This window comes from Canis lupus, chromosome 4, assembly GCF_048164855.1.
Source record: "Canis lupus baileyi chromosome 4, mCanLup2.hap1, whole genome shotgun sequence".
Lineage (NCBI taxonomy): Eukaryota > Metazoa > Chordata > Mammalia > Carnivora > Canidae > Canis > Canis lupus.
In genome coordinates this window covers 34,672,829-34,697,227 of record NC_132841.1, presented here as the reverse complement: position 1 = coordinate 34,697,227, position 24,399 = coordinate 34,672,829, and the positions used below count along the sequence as shown (strand labels likewise).

Here is a 24,399-nt window from a genome sequence, read left to right as displayed (position 1 = left end):
CAAACGCTTCTTAACAAGAACTCCCTGGTTCTCGAGCATTGGGAGGAACTTCCAAACAGATGTCGAAAGACGGATGAAGGCTTTCGGCCCCAGTGTGTGAGTGTGTACTTGACAGTAGGCTACATGATCCTAAGACGACAGCTTAGGAGCTGGGCTCCCCTAAATCCCATGCCTTGCTTCCCCGCTTACGCCCCGTGTGACCCTGGGCAGGTCACCTGAGGTGAGCCTCAGGTTACTGATCTAAAAAACGAGGGTGCTTATTCCCAGCTGGAAGGATCGTTTTGAGGGCTAAATGGGTAGAGAGTTTCTGGTTCCTGGCACAAGGCAGGCCCTCAATGCACGTGGATAGCTTTCTTCTCCCTGTAGTGCTGGAGGTTGCTGCTGCTGAGCCTCTCTCAGAGCTGTGGGCAGGTCCTCGGGCTGGAGAATGGTGACGCCTAGCAGGTGCTTGGCTCCTGGCCACTCAGCCTTCAGACCCTTTGTGGACCATGCCTCCTTCTTCCCTTCTTCCTTCTCGGTGGCATGGTTGTGTACACTGTTCATCTTTCCCAAAGAGTAACTTGAGAGTGGTCATGCTGCAGTTGGCCTGCAGAAGGCATGGCAGCTGGGAGAGGAAGGGCGGGATAGGTGATCTGGGCCCAGCTGGGAATTCCGCATGGCCGAGATGGAATGTGTGCTTTGGAGAAGTTTCCTCAACAGAGATGAGGCTAGGCACACAGTGGGCGTTCACAGGGTGTCTTTGCCCTCAGCCAGGGACTTCGGCAAGAGCTAGCATAACATATACCTACCTTGGGCCCTCAGGATGGAAATCAGACCCAGCCTGTCCTAGTTTAGAGGTTGAAATCAGACCCACTATCCTAGTTTAGAGATTGAAGTTCATGTAGGGGTGGACAAGTGTACCTTGGCATACATGGTGGTGGTGGTGGTGGTGGTGGTGCTGCTGCTGCTGCTGCTGCTGGTGCTGGTGATGCTGGTGGTGGTGGTGGTGGTGATGATGGGGCTGGTGGTGGTGATGATGATGATGGTGGCGATGGTGGTGGTGATGATGGTGGTGTTGTTGGTGCTGGTGCTGGTGGTGATGGTGGTGGTGGTGGTGGTACTGGTGGTGGTGGTGCTGCTGCTGCTGCTAGTGCTGGTGGTGCTACTCGTGGTGGTGCTATTGGTGGTAGTGATGCTGGTGGTGGTGATGATGATGATGGTGTTGGTGGTGGTGCTGGTGATGCTGGTGGTGGTGGTGGTGGTGATGGTGCTGATGGTGCTGGTGGTGCTGGTGGTGGTGGTGCTGTTGTTGGTGGTGCTGCTGGTGGTGGTGGTGGTGATGGTGGTGCTGGTGATGATGATGATGGTGCTGGTGGTGGTGATGATGGTGCTGGTGGTGGTGGTGATGGTGCTGGTGGTGCTGGTGGTGGTGGTGGTGGTGGTGATGATGATGGTGCTGATGCTGGTGGTGCTGGTGGTAGTGATGGTGGTGGTGGTGGTGGTGCTGGTGGTGGTGACAGATGGGATTCAGCACTTAGTATATGCAAGATACTTATCTACCTGCTTTACGTGGGTGTCAATTCCTTCAACACTCCTAAGAATCCTACGAGCTTACCGCTGCTTGTTATCTTCACGTTACGGATGGAGAACAGGGGCAGAGAGAGATTCAGCCAAGTGTCCAGCGTCAGGGGCTGGAGCGCAGTGTTGAACCCTGGCTGACTTAATTGTGCTGCCACCCTGCCTCTCTCCCAAGCATGCCAACCCGCTATGCTGAGTAAGGCAGCGTCCTGTGGGGCAGACAAGGTTGTGGCCTAATGACGTCTAACAGAAATACAACGTGAACCACATGTATAATTTAAGATTTAGAAAGTAAGAAAGATCCAGGTGAGATTTATTTAACATATTTTATTTAGCTCAATGCATTTATTTAGTTCATTATTATTGTTCCAACATGTAATTAATAGGAAAAATTATTAACGGAATAGTTTATATCCCTTGTTTTGTCCTAAGCCTTTGAAATCTGGTGTCTGCTTTATAACTTACAACGTTTCTCAATCGGGTCAGCCATGTACGTGCTCAGTGGCCACCTGTGGCCTGTGGCTCTCAGAGGATCACCCATCCCTTGTCCTCCTGTGGCTCACAGCCTGACCGGAAGACATATCCCCCTGCTGTTTGCTTCGCCTTTGCTCGGACAGTTTCCCATCTTTCTTGTATCTCTGAGACTTCACGCAGTTGCTCCTTTCTGTGATTTCAGGAGGGGCTGGCGCTGAGTCCTATCGGTCAGAGGAACTTTGGAAAGGTCAGGCCTGGGGGTGCCCATGAAAGTCAAAGCCGGCAGGGGCAAGTCACATCTGCTGCTTTCTGGGGGGTCAGGAGGTGGGAATCTGGGCCGGGGAATTTCTGATGATGCCATTTGCTGGATACCGACACCATATGCTTGACGTTTTTCACTTTATTTTACCCAATAGCCCCATGATGTAATCCCCTCTTTTATTTTAACCAGTGGATCGACTCTAGGGAAACTGAGGCTCAGAGAGGGTGGAGGCACCTCATTCGCCGGGTGGTGGAGCCAAGGTGGAGGCCTGGGGCTGTGTGACTCCCAAGGCCAGGCCTTTCTCTGGTCAACACGCTCTAGCTCAGCTCAGGACAAGGAACGGGAATTATTCTCCATAGGAACCAGGAGGCCCTTGATGCTTGTGGACAGGGGACAAACCTGGCAGCGGGGGGACTGGTGGGGCTGTATTTTCTTTAGCTCGCTGGATACGTTGGGCGTGGTATGACATGACGTAGTAGAAAGTCCCAAGGGTGCTCCCTGGTTTGGATGGGCCCCTCGGGACTCTTCTGGTCCATGCGCCAAGGCCTACAGCACCTCTGCGGGGGAGACACTCTGCCGGCTGTGGGTGCAGCTGGGAGTCGGAGACAAGGCTGCTCCGATGGTCGGGATGCAGCGCCCCCATGAGCCCATCGGTGGCAGGCGGCCCCCGGATGTCCCTGCTCACCACGATGAGGATGGAGAGGACGCTGGTGGGCACCTGTAGTGACCGCCCACTGTCACTAGCATTTATAAACGGAGCAGAGTCCAGCTTATCCTGGGGTAGCCTCACTGCCCCTCTCTGGCCTTTTCCCCTGCTTTATTCCTGGGGAAACAGAGGTGGCCTGAGGACCTAGGTCACTGGGAAGTGTCCTCACCCGGAGGCATCTGTGCAAGGAATTTATGCAGGTGGAAGGCCACCAGTTGTGCTCTCAAGGGAAAGGAGAGCATTGAGCACGGTAGGCCTTGGTCATCCCCCTGCTCCGAGGCCTCTAAACGGGGACGCTGGGTTCCTTGAAGGACCCACCATGTGTCCGGGCTGTCCCGCAGTGGGAGCTTGCAGGACATGAAGACCTGCTCAGAGGTGTGCTGAGCGCTTCTGCTTTGGCTGAGATCTCAGAGGCTCCCTGGCCGGCCGTGGGCGTCGGGGTGGGCTTCCCTTTATTCCGGCTCAGCAGGAGAGAAGGCGGAGGGTCAGCCGTTGGCTGCAGCGTGGGGGCATCTAGGCGCCCGGACGAGACGTAGGAGGCAACATCTAGCACTGCCCCATCCGCTCCTCCTCGTTGTAGCAAGGTCCACAGCCCCCGGCTGCTAGTGGTGGGACCTGATGGCATTGCTCCTTCCGTGCCCTTATCCACAGTCCTGGGCTGGCTCATCTCCTTATGGGGTGTCGAGCAGATTTGGGGCCCAGCATCTGCTTCCGTGCCGGGCTGCTCATGAAGGTTTCGGCTGTCACCCGTCATCTGGTGGCCCATGGAGAACCTGCTGGCTCTCGTCCCCTCGGCTCTCTCCGGGGGCCTTGCCCTCACATCACTTTCTCTGTTTCCTGAAACGTGCGTCTTTCCTTGCCTGGGTTCCTTCCCCATCCACACGGGGCAAGGAGAAACCTCGTGCCTTCCCCACCACCCTGCCTCCCGGCTCGGCGCCCGTGTCCCCCTGGAGCCCGTGCCTGAAAAGCGTCCTCGGTCTTCGGCAGCCTCGCCGCCTCCGCGGAGACGCTCTCCTGAGCGCCTGCCACGGTTGGTTTTGCGTGTCGGGGAGCGAGGCCGTGGCACTCAGTTACTCAGACACGAGTCTAGAGGTCTCCGCGGAGGTGCTTGCAGCCAGAGCTAACGGCCATCGTCGGTTGGCCTCCAATAAAGGCGAGGAGGGTGGACCTCATCCAATCATCGCGAAGCCTTAAGCCCAGAATGTTCCCTGGGGAAGAGGAAATTCTGCTTCCGGGCTGCTGGGTGCTCTACACGGCTCAGACCTGCCGGCCCCGACGGCTCCCTAAGCCAGCTGTTAAATACACACCCAGTCAGGGCTCTGTCCCCCCCTTTTCCTTCCATGTCTCCTGCACGCTGGCCTGTGCCCTCAGCCTTGCTTCCTCCCTCTGGCAAGGGCCCGGCAGCCGTCCCCTCGGGCTCGCTCGGGGAGCCCTGGCGCTGCAGTGCTGGCCGCTCTGCCCTTGGTTCCAGCTTGTGAACGGTCGGGATGGGCTGTTTGGGGCTGGGCTGTTTGGGGCTGGCCTGGGTGGGGAGCAGGGGTGGGTGGCAGCTGCTCCTAGGCCTGCAGGAGAGGGGACACGTTCCTTGGAGCCGGGGCAGGGAGGCATTCCCAGAAGATAGGGGCATGTGTGGTGCACAAGCTGCGCACCACCTGTGCCCTCCTGTCCCCTGTGGCCTCCACGCGCTGCTCACACGGCTTGAGCCAGGCCCTGGTGTCACTGCTGCTGGGACTGCAGGCCAGCATCCCAGTGTCGGGCTTGTCCCCCCGCCAGCCATGGAGGGCAGTGCTCGTGCTGCTGCCCCAGCCTCTCCTGCAGTGGTGAGCGCCGTGCCGGCCGCCTGGCTTGCTTCTCCCCTGCTCATGCATCACTTTTCCAACTCCCGCTCTCACGTGGGTGTGTTGGCATCTGCTGCTGTGGCAGCAATGGGGACTGCGGCCCGGTGTGTCCTGGCGCCTTCCCTTGCTACCCCTGTTGCTCCGGCCGCCCCGCGGAGGCTCTGCGAGCCGCCTCCTCTGGCCGGGAGAGCTGCGGCTTGGAGAGCTCGGCAGCCACAAGCCCAAACCCGGGCTGTCCGCCCCGCAGCCCACCGTCCCTCACTGGCCTGCGCCCCCGCTGACCCTTCTGTCCGAGTCGCCCCGTGTGCTGGCGGCCGCAGAGGGACACAATGCACAAGGACTGGCCAGCGGGGGTGATGGTGTCATGAAGAGGGCATAGGGATGCTCCAGAGCCACAGCTGGGGAGCCCGGCAGCTCGAGGAAGGTCGTCCCCTGAGGAGGCCACGCTGGGGTCCCCACCGCCATGCTTTGCAGGCCTATCAGACCTGTGGATCTTGGCTCTTAATGAGTGGAGATGTGGGTTTAATTTTGGGATTAGCAGCGGGTGGTGTGGGGCTGCAGAGACCCTAGGCCGCTTGCGTGCATCCCCAGGGTGGTGCAGCCACGCCGTCCCTCCTCGCAGGGCTCCCGGTTTCTACTGACCGTCAGCCCCGTCATCCCAGCATGTTGCTTGCTGTGACCAAAGGGTGGCACCTGAGGGAGGGGCTGAGCTTCTGCCTGCGGGGCCGCGTTGAGGGGGGCGCACAGTGTGGACCCCTTCTGGGCCTGGGGAGGCTGGGGGGCCAGGCCCGGCAGGGTGTGCTGCTCTTCACCCTCCGTTCCCGGGGCGTGGGGGGTGGTTCCTGACCCTCTCCACGACACACTCGGAGCTGAAGTGCGGGCACGCAAGTAAGGGGGGAGTGCACCGTGCGTGTGCTTGTGTGCCCATGTGCGCGTGGTGCTCCCGTAGGAGTGGGTGTGCGTGGGCGCGGGCATGTGAGCAGCGCCGTGCTGGTAAGCGTGCGACGACCAGCCCGCTGAGAACACGGGGTGCCCCGGTTTAGGCTGGGCTGCCTTTTGGGGTGGGAACACTCACAGGGTGGCCGGCGTTGGGGTGGAGCGTGGGTGAGGGTACGGGTGTCTCGGGCGGGACGGCGCGGAGCGTGGGGATCCTAGTGAGATGTGGCGGAGGGCTGGGGCCGGGAGCTTTGTGTGTCCGGCAGCGGGTTTGTGACGCGATTTGTTCAATTATACGATTGCACGGTTCCTTCGATAGCGGCTGCGTGCGACGTGTGGCTCATGGAGTCGAAACTTTGACAGCAGGCTGGTCCCAGCACGTGGGCCGTGAGGGCACGAGTGTGCAAGTGAGTGTGTGTGAGCAAGTGCATGTGTCCCTGCAGATACTGGGCGTGCAGGTGTGCACGTGTGATGTGTGTGTGTGTGTGTGTGGGGGGGGTTGCACACCCCTCGGAGGCCGGGCCCGTGTATCCTGTGTCGCCGGGCCGGGCCTCCCGCTGTCCCCTCCCACCTCCTTCTGGTGGTTCTGTCCTTCTGTCCTTCTGTCCCGACCCCACAGGCTTGACCTGGGAGTGCCTCCTGGTGCCCTCCTGGCCTGGCGTCTCCTGGCCGCCTTCTCTGCAGCCAGAGGCCTCCTGTGTGCTCTGTGCCTCTCACCCAGACCCCAGCTCCACTAGGTCCCGCCAGGGCCTCCGCTGGCCCTCTGTCCCCCGGCTCGTGCCCCCACTCGTGCCCCCGCTTGTGCCCCCTCCCAGAGAACTGCCAGAGGAACGGATCAGAAGCAAAGCCTGCCTTCTGGCCCGTGGCTCCTCGGCACTGCCCTGTGTGGTCGGCCCCACCGGGGGTCCAGCGTCACGTGCGTCATGACCAGGCCTGGTCTCTGCAGCTGGGATAGCCCCAGCGGTGCCATCGGTGCGCTCAGGGCTGCCAACTGCAGCTCAGCCCCGCGCCTGGCTCGGCGCCCTCGGCGGCCCACCCTGTGCGAGGGGCTCCTGCCCCCCTGGACCGCCCGCACCTCCCTCCGGGGCTGGCACGAGAGCTGTTGCCGGGCGGGACTTCCTGCGCGTCCCTGTGGCTCAGGCCCCCACGCGGCGGGCAGGGTGCGGGGCGCAGAGGCGGCCCTCGGGGCTCCCGCCCACAGATGGTGGCATCCACGGCCCTGCCGCTCCCCTCGCCTGGCTCTGCTGGCACCGCGTCTTCAGAGGCGAGTTCCAAAGGAAACAAATTAAATCTGAGTAAATATCAGAGAGTAATTATGTAAATTAGACATGCAAGTAAAAGAACTTCTGTCGTGAGGTCAGCGGAGAGCCGCGAACACAGAGGCTTCCTGTCCGGGTCAGCGGGGAGGTGGGGGGGCCAGGTGGCGGAGACGGTGGTGACGCCGCAGACGCGGGCGCATCGTGCCCGGCCCTTGCCACCTTGGGCTGCGTCCCCGGGGCCTGCTGGTCGTCGTGGCTTTGCTCCTCACGGGAGCACCATGGCCCGCGTGCCCCTGCCTGTCTCCTGGGGGTGGCACCCGAGACGCCAAGAGCCGAGGACACGTGCCTGGGTCCGACCCCAGGGCCCGCTCCTTCAGCGTGGTGACTGCAGCCTCGACAGGCCCCCTGGGGGCAGCAGCTGCTGGGGCCGTGTGGCTTGGGTCGTGCAGGGCTCTCCCGGGACTTGGGGGACTCGGGGGCCTGGGGCGGGGTCCGGGGTGCTGCCCTCCGAGGCATGTTGTTCACAGGCAGGAGGGGCTGCCTTGGCTCTGGGTGTGGGCCCCGGGCCCAGCTGACCGGCTGGCCAGCCTGTGCTTCCTGCTCCCGCAGCTCCCTGGGCTGCCCTACGGGTGCCCCGGGGTCCCGCAGGGGGGCCGCCCCCGCAGGTGGGCCGCCGGGCTCCCAGGCCTCTGACCCTGTCGCGTCCCGGCCCCGAGCGCTCGTCCCTCCTGTCCACACAGCCGCGGTGCTCCGGCTGCAGCCTGGCCTCTGTGTTCAGCTCCCGGGGGTTTCCTGGCGGCCCTGGCTCTCCGGACACCACGTGGGAAAGAGGCCGCCCCTCCCCGGGGCCCTCCCGTGGGTCCGTGCACATCCCATGCGCCCGTCCCGTCTCAGCCTCCACGGTGGGCTCTGGGCTCGAGGTGCAGCGGTGAAGCCGTGGGGTCAGCAGCCCCCGGGCTGGTCTGCAGACGGGGACCCCGGCCCGGGGCCGCTTCCACGTGAGGCCGGAAGAGCTGCGGCTCCCGGGAGGGTGGGCTTTTCCTCGGCGCGATAATTCACGGAATCGATGAAGACGCTGCGGCTCACTGTGCGATGCCGTTACCGGTGCCGACGGCGGCTGAACAGCAGGGCGGCGATCCCCGCTTGGCCTGCCGCCTCTTGGGAGCTGGGCCCTGGCCCTTGAGCGGGGTGCGGTGCGGCCTCCCTGGGGCTCCGGGGGCCCTGGTAGCTGTCCCGAAGGCCTGGGCGGGGGCGGGGGCGGCCCCGGCTCTGCCGTGCCTCGGAGGACGCGGCCTCTCCCGGCGGGTGACCTGGAGCAGCGTCTCGGTGCCGTTGTGAGCCTGGGACTTGCCCGGGACGTGGCGTCATCTGGTGCCTCCTGGGAGCTCCAGGCGCAGCTCAGGTGTGTGTCCGGCGCCTGGGTCGGCCTCTGCGGCGGCTGGGGGCCCTGGCCTGCCTCCTCCTCATCCCTTTCCAGGCGTCGCTGGCTGCTTGGCCAAGGTGGGGGAAGAGGCCTGGATTGGAACCCTAGTCCCCCCCAACTGGGCTGCACGACCTTGGGCCTGACAGCAGGGTGTCATGGAGACCGGAAGAGGCAGCGTGGTGTCGCGCCCGGCGTGAGGTCAGGCCCTCGTCACATGTGCCCTCATGTCCTCCTCGCGGGCGGCCCCCATCCTGCCCTGCCGTGGGGGAGGTCATTTCTCTGTGGCATTAGCGAAAAGCAAAGTCACTGGATTTGGGGTCCCTTAGAAATTCAAACGGGGGGCACCTGGAGGTCTCAGCAGTGGAGCATCTGCCTTTGGCCCAGGGCGTGACCCCGGGGTTCCAGGATCGAGTCCCGCGTCGGGCTCCCTGCATGGAGCCTGCTTCTCCCTTTCCCTGGGTCTCTGCCTCTCTCTCTGGGCCTCGTGAATAAATAAACACAATCTTTAAATAAAGAAAAAAAAAATTCAGATGGGTCTCTTCCGGGTAGACACTTGGAAGTTGTTTCTCTAGATTTGCTTCGGGAGCCGATGCAAGTTAGAAGTCTGGGAAAACATCCAGAACTTTCTCAAAGCGCGAGCGCGAGCTGTTGCTCTCGTGGGCCGTGTGGTGTTGCTAGAGGGACCCCCCCCAGCTTCAGTTTGCTCATGTGTGAAATGGGATGGTTATGCCCCCCTCACAGGCTGTGGGGGGAGAGAACACGAGGCATCTAATTGTCCAGTGGCTCTGAGGGAGCGAGTTCCCGCTCTGGGCCCGTCTCCCAGGTCCTCAGCACCCGGAGATGAGGAGCGGCTGCTGGGGCTGCCGGCCAGTGTCCCGAGGGCCGTGTGCTTGGCCTCCCGCGCGCACAGTGGGGTTTGTTCCCTTTCCGGTGCACCTGTTGGCCCAGGGAAGAAGCCGTTATCCCTTATCCTGATCCCTTATCCTGAAGAACCGCAGGGCTTTGCAGACCAGCCCTACAAATCCTGGAGAACTGCTAAAACCAATACCAAATACCCTGTAAGTATGAAATGGCAGGAGCATCTAACTTTATTTGTGAAACTTCTGAGAACGATTAGCTTATCACGGATGCTTTAAAAATATGGCCTCGGGGATCCCTGGGTGACTCAGCAGTTTGGCGCCTGCTTTCGGCCCAGGGCATGACCCCGGGGTCCCCAGATTGAGTCCTGCATGGAGCCTGCTTCTCCCTCTGCCTGTGTCTCTGCCTCTCTCTCTCTCTGTCTCATGAATAAATAAATCTTAAAAAAAAAAAAAATAATATGGCCTCACTCGGTGGAAGGGGATTGCAAATCAGAGGGACTGTTTATCACGGTAAGAGTGAGGGACCCGCCAGATGAGCAAAAAAATATTGAAGGAGCCAGAGCTCTGGAACATGAAGGACAGGAGCGGATCAGCGCCACGGACTTCTACCCAAAGGCCAGAACTTGAGTTGGAGCAGAAGTTGGTGAAGAATTATTTTATAAGCCCATTTTCATCATAACATGTGTAAAATGCAAATTTTGATCATTATGTAAATTAGTTACTTGGTGTAATTTACTTAATTCAAAGCACTTAATGCAGCGTGGTATGTTTTTTTCCAAAGTGCCAGAGTAGATGTTTATTTTAAATTGTTTTTAATCTCGATCTTCCAGCCTGATTATTTAAAATGTTTTTCTCTTCTATTTGTTTTTCACATGGAAGGGAATGGAGCTTGGTGAGAGATGGGTGTGTTCCCATCAGGGGTGCCCTGGGTCTCCGGGCCCCAATGGGGGTGGGGTGGGGGGCAGGAGCTGGCTCGGGGACCCCGGGTCTGAAGGGCCACCGTGCATGTGCGCGTGCCTTGGGGATGTGCACCCGGGGACTTCGCCAGAGCCCCCGTTGCCCCGTGTGGGGTCCACGCTTCTGGGCTTCCCGGCCAGTTCTGAACCCTGGTGGAGGCTCCTCCGTGTTGTGCGCCCGACCGAGGGGGGGATATCTGATGGTCAGAGTCCTCAGGGACCGTTCCTTCAGCCGCTTGGGTGCTTTGTGATTTCCGCAGAGGGAGAGCCCAGCCTCCCCGTGTCCATCGAGTGGGCCTACGGGCCCTGGAGCCCCCAGAGCGGAAGCGCCCATTTCCCCATCTCCAGGGTGCTCTGGGTGCTGAGGTCTGGGCCCACGGGGACGTGGGGTCAGCTCCGACGGCAGGGGCTGTGAGGCGGCCCAGGCTGCACTGCTGCTCCCTGGCTCCGGGGGGTGTCCTGGCAGCTGCCTCCCCCTCTGCCTCCTTGCCCTGGAGGCCACCTGGGGCGAGGGAGGGGAGCGGGGCTGGAGCCCTTCCCCTGACTCCAAGGAAGGGAGGGAAACAGAGCGCATGGGTTCAGGAGGAGCAGGTTTGAATGCCCTGAGCGGGCTCCAGGGCCCCGCGCTGTCCCGGGTCCTCCGGGCGCTGGTTCTAGGGTGGTTAGAGCACCCACGGCCTGAGAGCCAGACTGGGGGGTGGCTCGGGGTGGGGGTGGAGGGGCTAGTTGGCCCCTGAAAGGAGTGGGTTCCTGCCTGTAGGGACCGGCTAACCCTGCAAGGGGGGGGTGTCCCTCAGGGTCAGCAGGGCCCTGGAGGTCATAGCGTCAGACCATAGAATGTGAAAGTCATGTCAGCACAGAGAGCTGTGCTTCCTGGGCGTGGCGGGGTGAGAGGTTGCCCTGCAGGACTCCTGGTGCGACTCATGTCTGGGCAGCTGAGACTGTGACTGGGATGCGGGTGGGGACGCAGGCGGGGTAAGATCTGCCTCCCACGCCAGGCCCTCAGCAAGAGGACATGGAGTAGTGGCCGTGTGCCGCCGGGGCCCGTTCTTGTGCCCTCCTGAAGCAGGCCCCTGCCTGGACGCTGGGGGTCTGCTCCTCCTCTTGCTGAACCCTTGAGGGCCTGCTTTGTGCCCGCCTGACTCCCGGGGAGAGATATACATATATATATTTTAAATCACACCTACATTGACTGCAATGAATTAATTCATCCATGAAATGTAGTCTGCAAACAGAAGGCACTGTGGCACGTCGGAGATGCGCAGCACGTGGAGGAAGGGGAGCTGCGTTCTGCTTCAGGCTCAGTCTTAGCTCAGGACTCAATGCTCCTTGCGGGTGGGGTGGTGAAGTCTTCAAACGCGGCTGCTCCAGGAGCCAGCCTCTGGCCTGGCCCAGAAAGGCTCAGGAAATACTTGAGGAGGGAAGGAAGGAAGGAAGCTTGCATGGTGGCAGGGAGGGGAGGGGAAGGAGGGAAGGAGGGGAGCAAGAATGCAGGGTGAGAGGGTGGAGGGATGGAGGGAAGGATGCAGGGTGGGGGGGAGGGAAGGAAGGAGGGGAGCAAGGATGCAGGGAGGGGGAGGGGGAGGGTGGGAGGGGAGGAAGGATGCAGGGTGGGGGGGAGGGAGGGAGGGGAGGAAGGACACAGGGTGGCAAAGGGGGAGAGAGGAGAGAAAGGATGCAGGGTGGGGGGAGGGGAGGAAGGATGCAGGGTGGGGGGAGGGGAGGGAGGGAAGGAGGGGAGCAAGGATTCAGGGTGGCAAGGGGGCAGGGGGAGGGAGGGAGGGAGAAAGGATGCAGGGTGGGGGAAGGGGGGAGGGGAGGAAGGATATAGAGTGGTGAAGGGGGAGAAAGAGGGGAGCAAGGACTCAGGGTGGGGGGGGGTAGGGGGGAGGGCCGTGAAGCAGAGAGCGCATGGCCCGCAGACCCCAGCGGACTGGGGGCAAAGGAGGGGGAGCTGGTTTTGATGGGAGCCTTTGGGTCTGTCCTCTGGGCCATGCTGGCCCCTCCTCACCTGAAGACCCAGCCTTGGCTTGGCCATTCCTGAGCCCTCCGGGGCCTGGGACAAGCACGGTGGCTTCTGGGTCCCTGGAGCGGGAGGGACGGGCAACCAAGAGAGGAGAGGAGCCGGGCGGGGGTCTTGGGAGTGAACGTGAATGGGGATGAACCTGAACCGAGAACCTTCGGAGAAACTGAGACCTGTATCTGGGCCCAGGTAAGAAAGACGTTTTCAAAGAAGTCAAGGCTGTGTCTCAGCTGGTGGACGGTGTGCTCCCGGCCCTAACGCCTGAGCTGCGAGCTTCCGCGTGTGAGGTGGCGGCCGTGTGTACGCCCGCGTGCACTGGGGATGGCGACGTGCCTTTCGGACGTCCTTGCGGCGCCAGCGCCTTTCTCGGAAATTGAAAATAGTCGGAGAAGCAACGTGAAATGCGTGAAATGCGTGCTTTCATTTCAATTACTTTACGGAAAGACAGGATTTAAAATACCCACAGACTATCTGGTTTTTTCCCAGGAGTGGTGGGTAGTCACAGCCACGAGCTCAGACTTGGATGCGACTTTGGCCCGTTTGAGCTCCTGGGCCTACCGCGTGGCTTTGCGTGGTTGCTGGACGTCAGGCTGGCTCCGGCTTCAGTTCAGTTTGACTCCGCAAACCTCTGCTGTCCTGACCATGTGCCGGGCCCCAAGCCCGGGGTTAGAGCGAGGAGAGGCCTCGCTCCTGCTTCCCGTGTCTGTGAGTCCTGAACCTGTGACGGCTCGGGGAGGCCTGACTCCAGCTCGGTCGTGGTGCAGGCCAGCGGGCGTACGCTTCAGGTTGGGAGCATCCGGGTGGAGAAGGTGTACCCAGGGGCGTGTGCATGGGGTGTGAGTGTGTGGGACGGCGTGTGCATGTGTGTGGGGTGTGTGTGGGGGGGCGAGTACGTAGGGAAGGTCAGAGAGCTTCTGCTTCTGATATTTAGGTGCATGGTTTCTGCTACTGGTAGTGCTGGTGGTGGTGCTGGTGGTGGTGCTGGTGCTGATGGTGCTGGTGGTGGTGCTGCTGGTGCCGCTGCTGGTGCTGGTGGTGCTGGTGCTGCTGGTGCTGCTGCTGGTGCTGGTGGTGGTGCTGCTGGTGGTGATACAAAAGCAGAACAGACAAGCCCCCAGGGCCACGCGGTCCCTTATGTAACACACAGCAGACACCTCGGCCCCACGATGTGGGCATTTTGTTTGTGATCCATCGATGCTCTTGAGGATGTTAATTTCTCTGCAACTTTATTTTTTTTAAAGATTTTATTTACTTATGCATGAGACACACAGAGAGAGAGAGGCAGAGACCCAGGCAGAGGGAGAAGCAGGCTCCCTGCAGGGAGCCCGATGCGGGACTCGATCCCGGGACCCCAGGGTCACGACCGCTGAGCCACCCAGGCGTCTCTCTCTGCAACTTGAAAATAAACCTGTGCTTTTTATGGAAAGAGGAGGGCTCTGCGGTGAGCAGACAGGAGCTTGGAAGCTATCCCGGCCGGAGGCATCGGAGGGGAGGACCCCAGGGTCTGGGGACGTCGCAGGAATCTCTGACAGGAGGCCTGGGGGGGCCCAGGAAGGGGTCGTGGAGATGAGAGGAGCAGCGGGAGCGGGAGCAGGGGTGCGGTCCCGGGAAGTGGAAGCAGAAGGGGCTTCCAGGACCGTGTGGCCGCCCAGGGCGAGGGCCCTTCAAGGACGGTGGTCCCGGCTGGAATTGGCGAGCGCCCGTGAGCAGTGACGGAGAAGCCGACGCGTGCGTGGACAGCTGGCGTGAGCTCCAGCGCAGGGGTGTGGGCAGCCGTGGCAGGGAGCGGAGGGCTGAGGGGTGCTGGGGGTGCAGGGGCCCGGAGTCAGGGGCCGGGCGGTGGGGGCAGGAGGCCCTGGCTCTTGGGACTGTGTCCTTTGCTCTTCTGCTGTGGCGGGTGCTCCCCGGGGACCCCGCTTCCTTCCCTCGTGGCCCCGCGGTCCAGGCTGCGTGGTCCCCATCGTGGGAGTGAGCAAGGCCTCCTTCCCTCCGTGACCCAGATGCCTCATTCTGGAACTTTCCACGTACCGTTCCTGCCGTCGGCGGTGTCCTGGTGTCCTCCCCTGAGGTTTCCAGAGCTGGCTCCTTCTCAGGGACGCCGGTTCCTGCAGCCCAACATCTCCGTTCTTCGGGCTCTTTCCGCTGTTAGAAATTATCTGTTAACGTGGTGATTGTTTGTTCTGGTCTGTTCCCCGGCCCCGAGACGTGAGCCCCGCGCTCTGGGCGGCCCTGGCCTGGAGGAAGCTCTCCGTGAACAGAGGAGAAAAGAGGGAGGCTGGGTCCGGTTCGGGTGCTAGCAAGGCTCCGGGCAAGCAGGTCCCTCGGGATCCCAAGGGCGGGCGGGAGGCTGGGCACCTTGGCGTGGAGGCCTCACGGGGACCCACCCATGCTCCCCCAGCGGTCCCTTGCCCCGGGGCACAGGACGCCTGTCCCCAGGAGATGCCCTTTGCTGCCTCCCCTTGCAGCCCTGGGGAGCCTGGGCTGCCGGCCGCCCCCTGCCCGTCCTGGGTGGGCTGGCATGTGGTCCCCCTGGTGGGCGCAGGTCTGGCTGGGGGGCTGGCCGGTGTGCACGGCACGCTTGCTGGCGACGGCCTGGGGAGGCCCAGGCTCCGTGGGGGCCAGCGGGCGCCTGGCCTGCCCCCTCCGTGGCCCGTGGGAGCAGCCTCAGCCGTGGCCCTAGGCCACCTTCTTGGAGAAACCCCTTCCTGGGGAGCAGCGGAGGGTATCTCTGGGGCGAGGGGGGCGGAGGCCGCTGCACACCAGGCCTGGGAGGGGGAAGGGACTACGTTGGAGGCGGGGGCTTCCTTGGCCCCGTGCCCGGGGGAGAGCAGGACAGCCGCAGAGGTGGCCTGCGCTCCGGGTGGTTCTCTGCCCCCCTCCCCTCCCCGCCCCCCAACAGCAGTAGAGCTCCGAAGACTGTAGATGTCGGGCTGAGGGGACCTGTGTCGCAGCTGGGGGACCGGCCACGCTGGCCCCATGTGTGTGGTCCCTGGAGCCCCACCAGCCGCCTGGGCCCACAGGTGTGCCCACATGGCCACGCGGGGGTCCTCGCTGTGCACACGCTCCCCCGGGGGACAGCCAGCGTGCCTGCTGACGTGGCTGGGCCCGGCCGCTGCAGAGACTTGCTGTGGCCTCACTGGAGCCAGAGAGTGGCCGCTGGCAGATGAGGTCTCTGGAGGCTGGGCCCGGTCGGCGGCCACTGGGCTGCCAGCTGTGCTCAGTGCTCAGATCGGGTGAGCTTCAGGCCGAGGGGCAGGGAGGACGGTGGGGAAGTGGGGGGGGGCTGGGGAAGGGGGGGCTGCAGAGGCCACCAGGGCCTTGGCCCAACAGGCTGACGCTCAGCCCCTTGTGGGCAGCACCACGGGACAGCTGTGTGCGGCGGTGGCTTCTCTTTCCCCCTTCCCTCCCCCTCCTCCCTCCCCCTCCCCCTCCCCTCCCCCTCTCCCTCTCCCTCTCCCTCTCCCTCTCCCTCTCCTTCTCCTTCTCCTTCTCCTTCTCTTCTCCTTCCCCTCCCCTTCCCTTCTCTTCTCTTTCCCTTCCCTTCCCTTCCCTTCCCCTCCCCTCCGCTCCCCTCCCCTCCCCTCCTTCCCTTCTCCTTCCCTCCCCTCCTTCCTTTCCCCCTCCCCTCCCCTCCCCTCCCCTTCCCTCCTTCCCTTCTCCTTCCCTCCCCTCCTTCCTTTCCCCCTCCCCTCCCCTCCCCTCCCCTCCCCTCCCCTCCCCTTCCCTCCCCTCCCCTTCCCTTCCTCCGTTCATTGGGACAGCAAGAGAGAGTGTGAGCAAGCAGGGAGAGAGGGAGAGGGAGAGAATCCCCATCGGGCTGCACACCCAGTGCAGAGCCTCACGTGGGGAAGGATCTCAGGACTCTGAGGTCACGACCGGAGCTGGAATCAAGAGTCAGATGCTCAAGTCTCTGGGCCACCCGGTGCCCCTGTGTGGGGCCACGTTGAGGGTAGCAGCCCTGTTCTTTCACTGCAGTTGTCTTAGGGTAGGCGACACATAGGTGTGTGACAAGCTCAGTGCGTCAGTCTGTTATGCCAAAAAGCAACGCCCCCAAGCTTAGCGACCGAGAGCAGGGGCCACGGACTGTTGTGCGTGTGGAGACGGCCACGGATCCGCTCTAGGCTCGCTGGTGCAGCTCGTCCCTTCAGCAGGACAGCCCGGGGCCTCTGCTTATGCCAAGTCACAGCCGGTCGTAGGTCCAGGGAGGTCGTGTGTCCCAGGGGAGGAGCTCGAGGGCCTTCGGAGGGACAGGCCAGAGGCAGGAGAGCGGGGAGGCGGTCACCACACCCCAGAATTGGGGGCGTCCCTACAGCACTGTGGGCAGCGCTGTGCACCAGAGCCCACGTACGTGCCGTGTATGCGCCACCCAGGGTGGAGCCGCTCACTAGATGTGGCGGTCGAGGACGTAAAATGTGGCCCGTGCGGCCGGGGACGGGAATGGACGTACAGTCTTATTGAATTTCCGTGAATGGAAGTTCAGACTTGAATATGCATGCGTGGCTTGTGGCCACTGCCCTGGCATCCAGGGGAGGGGAAGCCCATCCCGGGCCCGGAGGGGAGGTTCCGTGTGCCCAGCAGAGGAGCGCTGCTGGCCCGGGTCTGCCTGGCGCTGAGACGTCCAAGGTGTGCCGTGCTCAGGACAGGGAGCGGCAGGCTTGACACCAGCTCTGAGGCCTTCGGGGTCCCCCCTCCCCCGGGCACTTCTGTCCCCTGAGCCTCCTGTGCATGCCGCCCTGCCACCCCCTCTGTTGGGCGAGGGCGCTCTGAAGAACCTCCTAGCCTTTCAAGAGGCTTGGGGGTCCCGGCAGGCTGTGGGGGTCGCACGGCCCCCTGGAGTCCAAGGGGCATGGACAGCCCTGGTGTGGCGGGAGCCCCTGGCACGGGGCAGGACCTACTTTGCAGCTGTTTCGGGGGCTTGGTGAAGAGAGCCCGTCCTGCCATCCCGCCGGCTGGCTCGGTTCCCCTGTCCGGCTCAGTGGGCAGAGCAGCAGAGACCCCGACGTGTTGCCGGGCAAGCGGCTCCGGGGCCGGGCCGCTGATGGGTGCAGCTGGCCAAGGTCAGGGCTGCACTTGAGTCCAGCTGCCCCAGGCCTGGGTGTCAGGGATGCCGTTGCTGTCCCTAGGGAGGTGCGTGAGCCCCCGGGCACTTGGCAGTGCCTCCTGCGTCCTGGCCCCAGACCCAAGCAGGTGGGCCCTTCAGGAATCCTGGTTCTCCTTAGTCTCGTGAAAGCGGGAGTCACAGAGTTCTGGTCCCGGTTTACAGGTGAGCAAACTGAGGCACTGTGGTGCTCAGGGCCTGTCCGGGTGGGAGGGAGGGAGCCCGGCACCCGGTCACGACTGCCACGCTCTCGGTCTCCTCCCCGGCGCCGTGTTGGGTGTTCCGGGCCGCCCTGGTTACACCCGCGCCATTGGGACGAGGCTTACCGCTGGGGGTTCGTCCTGGCAAGACGGGCACCGAGGATGTGCTGCAGCGGTGGTGCGGGGGCCCGGAGTGAGAGTCGGGGAGCAGGCTGGGCTGGGGAAGGCAGTCGGGGTGGGCGGGTGCTGTTCCCTACTGTGCATTTGATTTTGGGCGACTGGATGGGCCCGGGCAAGCCTGGGGTGGCCCACGGGCACCGCAGGTGCTGGGAGAGAGCTGCGCGGGTGACCCGGGCTGGCCCAGGGTGTCCTTTGGGGGGGCTGCTCAGGTGTGGGCTTGCCCTCGGGGCCGCAGCACACACGAGCCACGACAGAACAGCCCAGGCTTTGGAAAAGTGGCCTCGGGGTCGGGACTCGGGGCTGCAGGGGACAGAAACGCAGCTCACGTCGGCTGGGGCAGGAGCGGGGCTCTTTGGCTCATCGGAGCCCGGGAGGCCAGATCCGCAGCTGCGCAGAGGCTCCGTGACGCCATCAGGACCGGGCGTCCTGCTGGCCCCAGAGTTGGCTCCAGTTGAGGGGTCTTTCTGTGGAGGACAGAGGTGGCCCATGCAGGGGGCAGAGGAGATTTGGGCCCTGGGGCTCGTGTACGTGACGGGGCCGGGCCCTAGTAACTGGCTCCCTTCCGGCCCTGGCCTCCTCCCCTGCCTCTCGGCAGCCACAGAGGAGAGGGCAGCCTGGCTCCCAGGTGCCCCGTGGACCCGTCAGGATGTGAAGTTCGGGTTGGATTTGGGCAGAGCCATGCGGGGACATCAGGTCCTGGAACAGGCTGGGGTCCCGAGCCTCAGGACCGGAGGGCGAGGGCGGGATGTTCAGCCACTGGCTTGGAGCAGGGCCGAGGCTGGGACGGCCACAGCCGGGTGGGCGGCGGGTCTTAGCTGGCGGCCGAGGGTCAAAGCGCTGGAGCCGAGCACACAGAGCAGGTGCAGGGGGCCGGGGCTGCCACCGCATGTGGCCCCCAGGACACAGCTGTCGGGCCTCTACTCCCGTTGGGTGGGACCAGCGGGACGGACGGGGAGGTCATCATAAAGGGCTCTCGGGCACAGCACGCCCCTCGCGGTGGGAGCCCCTTACCCGGGGCTGGACACGGGGCCCGAGAGAGCCACCCCTGTCGTCCAGCCTCCGTGGGGTGGCCCCCGAGGCACGCGTGCGCCCCGGCCTCTGGCCGTGGTCTGTATCCGGGGGGCCGGGGCGGCGCATCGGGGTTAGAACCTTCCTGCTCAAAGGTCATTCTTTCCTCCCCTTCCTGCTCAGATATCCGTGGGCTCCAAGGCTTTCTGGATCAGGCCTCGCGGCTGGGCCTGGACGTGTCCTTACAAAAGGTGGACAAGAACATTAGCCACGTGTTCACCAGCCTCTTCACCACCATGAAGACGGAGGAACTGAACCGCTACCGGGACACGCTGCGCCGCGCCATCCTGCTGCTCAGCCCGCAGGGGGCCCACTCCTTCATCAACGAGGTAGGTGGCGGGGCGCGGGGCTGCAGGCGCGTCTGCCCGGCACCGTGGTGGCCGGCGGCCCGTGGCCAAGGCAGACGTGGGGACTCCCAGGTGCTGGGGCAGCGGCGCAGGCTGCACAGAGTCAGATTCCCAGCACAGCCTGGCCCCTGCCTGCTCCTAGCAGGTGACCCCAGGCCGACCTGGACTCGGAGAGCTCAGTCCCTGCCAGAGATTCTGGAGGCAAAACTCAGGCGGCTGTTTGCATCGTTGTTGTTTTAATTTTCCCTCTTCGTTAGCGGGTGTGGGCCTCTAGGGCTACAGTAAACCCCCGGCTTCCCGCAGAGGTGGGCAGCCCTGCTGGGTATTTGTCAGCCCCTGGAGGAGGTGTTGGTTGCACGTCACCGGATGATACTTGGTGCGCGGGCTTGTGTTTTTGGTACCTGAGCTAATGAGGGATGGATTTATTTATTTATTTATTTATTTATTTATTTATTTAATCCCTTTGTTAGAAGTCAGGGCCTTCCAAGGAAGACAGGGCCCCGCAGTGTAACGGGCGCTCCCGTAACTTGGAGAAGAGACGGCCGGCGGCGCTCTGGGAGCTGGCTCACGGGGCCAGCCCGTGGGTCTGACGGCAGGAGGGTGATGAGCTGGCGCTGGCAGGTCCCTCTCTGGCCCGGGTCGGCTGTGGGGCGGATGGGCTGGGGTGCATGGCATGCCTGGGATATACTGATTCTACTTGATGTCCTTTGGTTGCTTATTCTGCTTCCCCCTCTAATTAATCGTCACTCAAAACGCTGCCTCATGCATCGGGAGCCAGCACGAGGCCCGCTGCTGGAGAGCTTGAGATTCGGACGCTTAACTTGGTGCCATTGGCCGGCGGCCCCGGTCTGTCAAGTAGGGGTGGAGGAGACCAGGGCCCTGGGCAAGCACTTGGGGCTTCTCAGGAAACGCGGGTCCTCTCTCATCACATCCGTTGTCCCTCCCGCACGACCCCAGCCCTTGCTCGGTCTCTAGGCCCTGCGGGGACTTGACGCGGAGGCCGGACTGGCCTGAGGATGCTATTTACAGGTGGTTCGCTATGCAAACTCCTGCAGCATTGGAAACGCCTGGCCAGGCTGTGGCCTGTTGCGGGTTTGGTCTCCCCACGGCCCCCAACGACTGTGTTTGCAAAGGGATGCAGGGCTCGCGGTGCCTCACGAGCGGCTCCTCTTAATGTCAGGGTGACAAAGACACCCTGGGAGTGGGGGCCGGAGACGGTGGGCGGGGGGGGGGGGTGGCGCGCAGGCTTTGTTGCCTTCAGCTACAGCTGGTCAGGGTCCTGGGGCGGGGAGGGGAGGCTCTGTTTCCTGCGCGCCCACCGAGGTTCTGGCGCCTGGTGCGCTCGCCCTGATTCTCATGCTCTGCAAATGAGGCAGCTGAGGTGGAGGAAGGGAAATGTTGCCTTAGGTCAGGCAAGTAGCCACCAGGGGGTCAAGCGGTGTCCAAGCCGGATGTGACCCACTGTGGGGTCCCTGCCTCCCTGGGGTCCCTGCTGCCCTGTCGCTGTGAGGATGGCGCCGGGAACAGTGTGGCTGTGTTGCCCCATGGGGAGCACGTGGAGCTGCCTCCATCCCAGGTCTGGCAGGGACCCCGGGTGCTTGTGCCTGAAGAGTCTTGGTCCTTCCCAGGGGCCCCGGGTGCTTGTGCCGGAAGAGTCTTGGTCCTTAGCAGGGGCCCCGGGTGCTTGTGCTGGAAGAGTCTTTGTCCTTAACAGGGGCCCCGGGTGCTTGTGCCCGAAGAGTCTTGGTCCTTTGCAGGGGCCCCGGGTGCTTGTGCCTGAAGAGTCTTGGTCCTTAGCAGGGGCCCTGGGTGCTTGTGCCCAAAGAGTCTTGGTCCTTAGCAGGGGCCCCAGGTGCTTGTGCCCAAAGAGTCTTGGTCCTTGGCAGGGGCCCCAGGTGCTTGTGCCTGAAGAGTCTTGGTCCTTGGCAGGGGCCCCAGGTGCTTGTGCCCAAAGAGTCTCGGTCCTTGGCAGGGCCCTTAAGTGCTTGTGCCCAAAGAGTCTCAGTCCTTGGTAGGGGCCCCTGGGTGCTTGTGCCCAAAGAGTCTTGGTCCTTGGCAGGGCCCCCGGGTGCTTGTGCCTGAAAGGTCTTGGTCCTTGGCAGGGCCCTTAAGTGCTTGTACCCAAAGAGATTCAGTCCTTGGTAGGGGCCCCTGGGTGCTTGTGCCTGAAGAGTCTCAGTCCTTGGCAGGGCCCCCGGGTGCTTGTGCCTGAAGGGTCTTGGTCCTTCCCAGGGCCCCCAGGTGCTTGTGCCCAAAGTCTCGGTCCTTGGCAGGGCCCCCGGGTGCTTGTGCCTGAAGAGTCTTGGTCCTTCACAGGGGCCCCGGGTGCTTGTGCCCAAAGAGTCTCGGTCCTTGGCAGGGCCCCCGGGTGCTTGTGCCTGAAGAGTCTCGGTCCTTGCTTGGCAGGGCCCTCTGGTACAAGTTCCAGTGTGTATACTGAGTGCATAGGGGAAGGACACTGGACTCCAAGAGGAGTGGGGCCCGTGTGGCTGGTTGGCCCAGAAGGTCCCTGGGAGGGACCCGGCCAGGCCGTCCCAGCACAAAGCCTTCACTCACTGCCTGGCGGCACTGCTTGGGCTTTTCCAGCTGACGCACCGACCTCTCCTTGGCTGTGACAAGGACACGGAGCTGATCTGCTGCCATGACATGTCCTCAATTTTATGAAACTCAAAACACTGTTATGGGCCAGTAAATGGCCTCAGGGCCCCACGATGTTGGGGACAGGTGGCTTTGTCCCCACTCAGGACGCGTGTGCGTGAGCTACGGTGGGGCGGGGAGTGCGGTCCTCCTGCTGTACCTTCCCCTGGCCCCTGGCCCCCTGCCCCCGGCCCCCTTGTCCCCTTGGCCCCCAGACCCCTGGCCCGGCTGTGGGAGGAGGGACCAAGACGGTGCTGCTTGGATCTTCCTACATTTCATTGTCGTCAGTGCACCTTGCGTCTGACACGGACTTGGCTGCCCGGGAGGTGCCAGGCTGTGCTGGGAGCTGCTCCTCTGTCCAGGCTGGGGTGCAGGCCCCCGCTGCAGCCTCTCTGTGGTCCCCTTACTTTGCGAGGGGCTGTCCCAGCTGGGGGCCCGGGGGAGCCTGGCCTCGGTAGTGGCTGAGGCTTGGGGTGGGCAACGCGTGGGCTCAGACAACAGCCCCACCTCAAGACCCCCTTACCTTCCACTGAATCCACAGGCCCTGACCCGAGAGCTTTTCTTCATCGTCTAAACAAGCGCCTCGTGAGTGCATTATCTTTAAAAGGCTCCCCTTGGGGAGACTGGCTCAGCATGGACAGCACCCTGGGCTCCTGGTGCTGGACCTGGAGCCCCCCGTGCAATGCCCTTGGGTGCTGCTGAGGGTAGGTGGCACCTTTTAATCACCCCAACTGGGAAGGGAGTTGGGCCCCTTCTATCCTCAGCTGGGCCTTGGTTTGCCTCTAGACCATGGACGGCTAAGCGGGGCCTCTGGGCCAAGGATGGGGCGACGCCCTCTGGCCAGGGGTTAGCGATGCTTCCTGGAGTGGGCGACACTGGGGCTGGGTCTACAGGAATGACCCTTCATCAACCCTATAGCCAAGGTGGGGGCTGAGGGCAGGGGTCTGGAGAGCCCCATGTATTCAGGGACCCCTGAGTCAGGCGGTTGCAGTGCTGGGTGTACTGGATAGGGAGAGGCTGGGGCATCAGCAGGAGGGTGTCCCTAATCCAGCGGGGAGAACCTGAACCTCAGGACCAGTTTGTTCTTGGGGCCCCTTTGGGGTGCCTGCAGTACACTCTCCAACTGCGGCCCCAGTGCCGGGGGGTTAGGGTATCGTACTGGTCTGTCTTCTTCAGGCCAGATGTGATGGAGAGACCTCCAGTGCACGTGCAGTTTTGGCTCTGGGCTTTGTCTCATCTTCCTGGAGGGTATTCCATCCATCTGTGCATGTGTCCATCCATGCATCCGCCCATCGATCTGTCCTTCAGCCACCCATCCACCCACCTAAACACTCACCTGTTTAGTACAGACTGGGTGCCTACTGCAGACCAGGAACCATATCAAGTACGGGGTGGGGACACAGAGGTGGCGTCTCCCCCTGGGGACCTTACTTGACGTCACATATTGTGGCAACACACCACCCCCATCGTCCCACGGGCATTCCCAGTGGGTGACTGCGAGGGCGCGCCCCAGGTCTCTCGTCCGCTGAGTCCTCCTCTGGGCGTGGTGGGGGGGCCCCAGGACTCAGTTGTCATTTCTGTGCCCCTGTCACTAGTTGGACGTAGGCCTTCCTCTTTCCTTTGTGTTTCTTCTCCTTTCCCTCCCTGACTCTTTTGTTTTGCTGGAAAGAGTAGAAAACTTGGACTATTTGAAACATTGATGTGCTGTCTGGAGACCACTGGCCTCTCCTTGCTCCTAGTTCTTGCGGCAGACGGAGCAGCCTGCCGGGGCCTGCAGCCCGGGCACCGTCCAGCCCTGGGCGGCCCGCAGATCCTGGGCAGCCTCTCCGCCCTACAAGAAAGCGAGCCCCTCGTGGACAGGGACTGGGTGGCATCCGCCTTTGTATCTTCCAAGAGCAGCATGAGGCTGCTGAGGGAATAAATGCAAGGATATTTTATGTTTCTCACCTCCCATAGGAAGGGCTCGAAGCTAGGTCTTCTGGTGTGTGTGCCTCGGTTGCCTTTTCAGCTTGTCTTCAAGTCCTTGGCCAGCCTGTCAGCAGAGGCTTTGGTCGTAAACCTTGTGCTCTTGGGAAGGCTTGCATTTGCTTAAGAACCCTGCCTGCGGCGTGGGCGGGTCAGCAAACGGGAGTGGCTGCTTCCGTGGGGGGACATTCCCAGGCCCAGCTTTGGTACAGGGTAGGGGAGAGCAGTGTGCAGAAGAGTAGGTGTCTTGGGGGACGACTGACCATCAGCAGCAGTGCAAGCCAGCATGGGAGGCTGGACACGCATGTGCACATACACGCACGTACACGCACGCGGACACAGGTTGGCACAGTCATACCGCTAACTAGCCACATGGCTGGTACAAGCAGACCCCCAGATGAGCACAGCCTAACAGAGACTCCACCCCACCCTGGCCTGTGCAGGCCTGCACACACATATGCACGCACACACGTACCGGATGAAGGCGTTACTGGAGGCAGAGCAGTCTGGGAAGGCCTTGCAACGTTGGAAAAGGCACAGCAGTTGGCGAGTGATGGCGCAGCAGGTGGCTGTTACCTCTGCAGCTAGACAGTGATCAGTGATCTCCTAT

General features: G+C 62.6%; 1 protein-coding gene across 3 annotated transcripts in view; it reads left to right on the top strand.

Annotated features, from left to right (window-relative positions):
• The window catches only part of GRID1 (glutamate ionotropic receptor delta type subunit 1), a 638,858-nt gene that overhangs the window by 168,839 nt on the left and 445,620 nt on the right, over nucleotides 1-24,399 (top strand). For all 3 annotated transcript variants that reach the window (XM_072823838.1, XM_072823837.1, XM_072823839.1), the window contains exon 4: nucleotides 18,964-19,169. In XM_072823838.1, coding sequence (XP_072679939.1) covers nucleotides 18,964-19,169 — 206 coding nt within the window. The remainder of the gene's footprint in view (nucleotides 1-18,963; nucleotides 19,170-24,399) is intronic.